Source organism: Acanthopagrus latus, chromosome 7 (genome assembly GCF_904848185.1).
Source record: "Acanthopagrus latus isolate v.2019 chromosome 7, fAcaLat1.1, whole genome shotgun sequence".
NCBI lineage: Eukaryota > Metazoa > Chordata > Actinopteri > Spariformes > Sparidae > Acanthopagrus > Acanthopagrus latus.
The window spans coordinates 9,657,431-9,663,708 of NC_051045.1; the positions used below are offsets into that span (position 1 = coordinate 9,657,431).

Below are 6,278 nucleotides of genomic sequence, written 5' to 3' on the forward strand. Positions count from 1 at the left end.
CCAGCCGCCCTCCCTCCCTGGAGATTAGGACCACGCATGCACCCCCTCCACCTCTGTTCATTCCATTCCAAACTATGCCCCCTAAGAGCTGCTGCATTTTTATCTGAGCCTGGTGATTGTGACAGATTGGCCAAATGACACACATACACAGACACACTCGCCGAGGCACAAGCCTGAGGGGGGGGTAGGGAGGCCGGTCCGCCCGGGGAGGGACCAGAGCAGCTCCGGACTCCGGCTATAAAACCCTCCCAGGACCAGGCCAGCGTCCTGCCCTGAGCTGGACATTACCTCCTTCCTCTGTGCCAGGACGCCGTCAGGACAGGCAGCAGACGAGCCTCCAACATGAACGACATCTACAAGGCAGCGGTACGTCCTCTCACGACTCACAGAGCAGAAAAGTGTGCAGTTGGCTGCCTCTGGCGAAGTGATTTTTAGTTTGTTGGATGCTGACCAAAAAACCTGTGTGTGGACTAAACCTGGTATGAGAGTGATGTTGTTCTGGACCACGAACCATAATCCCTTATCCTTAGTTTGTGACGCATGATCAGTGATTTACAATGTTAGACTGAAACAGTGCAGTAAGTGGCCTTTACATGGGATGTTCTGGCACTTGTGTATTTATTTGATTGCAAAAATGCCCCCATCAGTTTGATCTCCTGACATCCAACATTACTTGAATGGCTGACAAATCCCCGTTGACGCAGCTTGCACAGCACACGGCCTCCATCACCAGCTGATGTCAGGAGAGCCTCGACACCATATACGTCTCTAGATGTTCTCCCACCTCAGCCCTATCAGAGCTGATAGGAGCCACTCAAGAGGTCACTGGCAGGACAGGTCCCTGGTCCGCAACTCTGCTGCCTCATCCATGACTCCAAATGGAACGGTCCCACTTCACGTGGCTAATTTTGGCCAGTTGCTCAGACGCTCCTGCATCCGTGGTCCTCTGGTGCCAGAGGAAGGCTTCAGGTTTAGATAAACCCCCCACGACTGAATTCCAGCATTATCTGTGAGCCAGAGAGCTGCTCGGCTGTCTGTCCACCTCCGCCTGGACGGGCCGAGCACGGCTGTCCCGTCCACTCACGTCCCCAGTGAGCGGTGCAGTCGAGACAGTAAAAAAAACCCACACACACTCACACAGGAATGTACATTACACGTGTTTGTTTAGATTGGTGTTTTCATATATCATCACCAGAGGATCGCATGTGTGCAAGCGTGTGTCTGCATGTGTGTGTGTTTAATTTATAGTGGACGACAGACAATAACTCTTACATAAGCAGCTGTCTCCCTCTCTCATTCGTGGTAGCTTTTCCAGGATTACTGTTCCATTGTTGGTCCAGATCCACAGCTATGCTAATTTAAAGCACTGTGTATTGTGCGCTTTATCTGTGGTTCCTGATCCTCCTGTCTGTTTATTTTTAACTCCTCCTCTTACTGGCCCTCACGTACGATATATAGGTCCTGTGTTTTGTCAAGGATGGCCCGGGGTGTGGGACCAAAATGTTACATTTGTTGACTTTAAAAGTTATCAAAACAGTTAGAAGTAATCTGTTCCAGAGGCCGCTTTCACACTTTATATCTTAACACAAAATCAAATTTGACTTTTCCCCAATGGTGCACAGGCAGAAGTTTCCAAAATCAGGCCAACAAAAAATTTACCAGTCCAACTTTTTCTTCCTACAGGTTGAGCAGCTGACAGACGAACAGAAAAATGGTGCGTAAATTAAAAACTCTGGCAGCAAAACATCAGAAAAGTCTTTTTTTTTTTTTTTTTTTAGATATGAAAACGATCTGCACATTTATCTGGCTGCTGTAAGGTTTATCTCATTGTAAAGTTTACCTTGTCCTTAGCCACACTACGTTTTGTCAGTGAAATGCAGCTGTTTGTCCTGTGGGTTGCAGAGTTCAAGGCTGCCTTTGACATCTTCGTACAAGATGCGGAGGACGGCTGCATCAGCACCAAGGAGCTGGGGAAGGTGATGAGGATGCTGGGCCAGAACCCCACACCGGAGGAGCTGCAGGAGATGATTGACGAGGTGGATGAAGACGGTAAATCAAAACGCCACGAGAGCCTAAACGATGGTGCTGATTGATTGTTGACCTCCTCGTCTCCAACGGGGGCCGACTGGCGGGACCATCATTGCGCAATCATGTTGCGAGACAAGTGCAGTTCAAAGGCCCTGAACCTAATGTCAAATGATGGTCAAGGATCTTACGCACAACAAGACGTGTCAGGCTGAATTAAAGGGAAATGCGTATCAGATGGTGCACAAGTCAGCTTAAATTTCCCATGAGATGTAATGATGAAGCATGGAGCGAAAATCACATCTTGGATTTGTTTGATAAAGTGTAAATATGTATCACACGTCAAATAGTGGGGGGGTGTTTGTAACCATGCCAGCTTAAGGAGACATTTGTCTGTATTTTTTTGAGCACATAAATTACAAGACAGTATACAGGAAATGAAGAGTTTGACTAAATGTTCATAAATCTGGCCTTTAAGGAGAACACGAGACGTCTGGTGGTTAAATAATATATACAAATCTATCTGGTGTGGAGTGTAATGATGTAATGAAAGCATGGCGTTTGTGCAGGGAGTGGCACGGTGGACTTTGACGAGTTCCTGGTCATGATGGTGAGGTGCATGAAGGACGACAGCAAAGGGAAGTCGGAGGAGGAACTGGCAGAGCTGTTTCGCATGTTTGACAAGTGAGTCCTGTGTTCGAACCCTGCTGCTAGTTCGTACCAGTGAGATTATAAGAAGAGAGTGGTTCACTTTTTTTTTCTTTCTTACAATCTTAAACATGTAAAAAGATACCGAACTTGAACAAAAGAGGCTTCAACAGGATGATGCTTTCATCTGAAAATCACTGCAGACCAGCGATTCAAATTGCTCTGTGGCTCCTGCAAAGTACACTCTCCCCGTGTGCAATTATGTGTACTGACAAAATGCCAAGGAGCTCTGCAGAGTACAGCATGTAGTTTGTTCTATAATCCTCTTTGACAGTGCTGAATATTTCAAACACCCACTCCATGTAAGCCAGACACCTCGTCTAGAGAATCAAAGACGAAAACTTGCCATACTTTCTTTTTTTCTCTCTCTCCTCGCAGCGACGGCTCTCAAATACTTGAACGAAAGTATATGATCGGTTACATTTCACACGCCGCCTCCTCCACTGTGCCATCTGTGAGGCTTAACGGAGGGTTTGTTAATGTACTTTGCTCCCCTGATTGTGCAGGAATGCAGATGGTTACATCGACCTGGATGAGCTGAAAATGATGCTGGAGTCCACAGGGGAGGCGATCACCGAGGACGACATTGAGGAGCTGATGAAAGACGGGGACAAGAACAACGACGGCAAAATTGACTACGATGGTGAGGAGTCTGAGGAGTGTTAGGAGACCTGTTGAAACACTCATTCTATAACTCACTCCTTATTCCTCAAAAATACAATTTATTGAGACTTATGCTTAATAGAGGCTTCTTTATCTTTGTCTTCCATCATATTTTTCAGAGTTCTTGGAGTTCATGAAAGGCGTGGAGTAATCCTGAGCAAGACAAGATCCAGAGTGTTTTTTTTGTTTTTTTTTTGTATTTTCCTCTGTGACTCCACAATCGTTCGTGCACAGCCAGACGCTTGAAGACACGGATGCCGCTGATTGAAACATTGGAACGACTTTGCAAGATTCCCTCGAACAGGCCTACTGTAGCTTTCTGTATTTTTCCTACCATCTCTTGCATCGTTGTAAATACAGTTTGTAACTACTTTTGGAGCCCACGTATACTGAATTTGTGTAAATGTATCCAAATTGACTTATATTTTCTTTATAAACCCCAAGTAGTGAACCGGTCGTGTTTGTTTCAGACTAACTCATCATATAGTGCCACATGCGGTTTAGAAATCTTCTCACTTGAGAGGCTGATATTGTTTAGCTGGGCAGAAAATGTATGTATGCACAAAACAGAACATATCCGTGTGTCAACATGGTTTTACACCAGGCTCTGGGAGACTTTTAGAGCTGTGTACTGGTTCCAGTCTGTATACACGTTGTGATAGGCACATTACATACATTTCTGTGTGTTTAAAACACTCTCAGGACTTTCTGTTTCCCCTGTTATGCCCCTGGAACGTCTGTGTATTTCTACAAGGAAGGTCATGCAATAAAACCAAGACGCATTTGTCAGAGACGTGTCAATTTTGCATTTTTTGTTTCAATATTCTCACAATATTTTGTATTATTATTTGTGCAAAAACACATCTTAATACTTTGCTCTTCACAACTCTGAGAATAAATCAGCCACTGTTATTGAGAAGCAAACAACACTTTATTTCACCCTCTCATTCCCGATTTGCCTCGCACCTCTTTGGACTTTACGAGCCGATCACATGCCTTTCCTCACTGTCCTTCCCCTGCTGTTTGCGTCAGGCAAATAAAACAAGCAGAGGCCTGAGTTATTATTGTTGTGATATCAAGATAAGGTATCAGGGTGCCAAAACTGTGCTGCCTGCCCTAAATTGTGGTTTATATGTGTGATTTGTGCTCTGTTGTGACTCGTGTCGGTGGCACGTGAACTATTCACATGTTTTCCGTGTAAGTATCTAGTTACACAGTCTATTGAGACAGGAGCTATTTATGTCTAATCATGTTAGTGCCCATGTTAGGGGATCTGGATTGACCGACACCAGTTGACGATCAGATGCCTTTGTCCATATAAAGAATGTTGTTGTTCCTCCACACAAAGACAACACTTCTATTGTTCAAACAATTTGAATTCTGACATTAGTGAAATGTGGATTACAGTAAGAAAAAAAAAGAAAAGAAAAAGATACAATTAATTCTATAATAGCGATATATTTTTATCTCGGTAAGGGATTTTCTAGTGCCACATTCAGGAAGGATTTGCTGTTAAAACAATAGAAAACCTATTGATAATATCCTGAACATTTGTGTTGCTTGTGAAAAACATCAGTCACAGGTAAAACAGGCTGCAGCTCCAGTAGCTGAGGCGTCGTGCAGTTAACGCGGCGGCCACTTGATGTCAGCAGGAAAGCGCAATCTTATCTGTTTGGCTCAGTTACAAGAAGCAGAGGATGAGGAGATTTTGTGGCACAGTTGCACTCTTTCCCCAAAGACAGATCATACTCACTCCCCCTGTCTCTGAAAACACGTCCATTTAACACGTTTCACTGATAGTGTGTTTATGTTCAAGGTGATTAAAATCATCTTTGAAAATGACCCTGAAAAAGTTCAATATGGCATCTGAAAAAAAATCGAATCCCATTCTGATTTCCTCAGTGAGTAACAGAATGAGAGTTGATTTCCATCCTTTTCCACCAAAAACAAAGTATGTATTATTATTTTTCAAAAAGCACCCACCATTTTTAAACCGTGCAACAGATCTGTCCTATAGTTTCGCTATGTGAATTGGCACTGGTTGTGTTTTGTGTGAGCAGGTGACGTCAGTGGCCTGACCGCTGACAACGTCCAACAGCCTCCCCACCTCCCTCCATCCCTCCCTGAGGGTCCTGTTCGCTCAATTCCATCCTAATGGTCTGCGTTGCTCTGCCAGACCCAACACATCTGACAAATGTAACATCAGCTGTGCACCATCCACAATTCTCTCCCGTCCAAGCTGCACCGAGCACAAACGCTGTGTCAGGACCAAGCCATGATGTGAAGTGAAAAGATGTTAAAATCTGACGTGTTGTTTTTTGTTTTCTTTTTTTTTTATTACGCAGATCGCATCGCTCTGCTGCCAGAGTTGTTTATAAGCTCTATAAGCCGCCGTCTGCAGCATGGAGCAGCATGAGTAGTGCTCTCCCTGCCATCAATGGGAGGCTGGGCGGCAGCAGAGCAGAGTGTGTGAATGAAATCTGGGGTGTGGCGCACTAGCAGCAAGTTGGGTGGAGAAGTGACGCAGTTACGCAAGACAGGCCTGATGACTCATGCCTGCTGTTAATAACACACACTGCGGTTTTGAGCCACCTTTGGTAGCGTGGATTTAAGAGACACATAAGCTGCCTATAAGACCTGCCTCCTTTATTGTGCGTAAGGCACACACACCCATGTAACACTGACCTTTGAGAGAGGCTGAGGTAGAGAGGATTTACATAGGTAATGGTATGCTATCAGTGTTATGTAACTGACTTCATTCAGATTTATTCTGCCGTGTGTGTGTGCACTGGGTAAAAGGGTAATTCCATTGGCTAAGAGTGAATCAGACGGATATGGAGCTGTACATAGCACACACACACACACGCACACACACACACACA

The 6,278-nt window shown here is 44.8% G+C and overlaps 1 protein-coding gene across 1 annotated transcript; it reads left to right on the forward strand.

Moving 5' to 3' along the window:
- The first annotated feature begins 230 nt into the window (after nt 1–230).
- tnnc1a (troponin C type 1a (slow)) lies at nt 231–4,187 on the forward strand. The gene is made up of 6 exons (XM_037105189.1): nt 231–366; nt 1,684–1,714; nt 1,903–2,049; nt 2,595–2,709; nt 3,240–3,376; nt 3,516–4,187. Exons 1-6 carry the CDS (start codon nt 343–345, stop codon nt 3,545–3,547), a joined length of 486 nt encoding a protein of 161 aa, XP_036961084.1. The 5' UTR covers nt 231–342; the 3' UTR covers nt 3,548–4,187.
- Nucleotides 4,188–6,278: the final 2,091 nt, after the last annotated feature.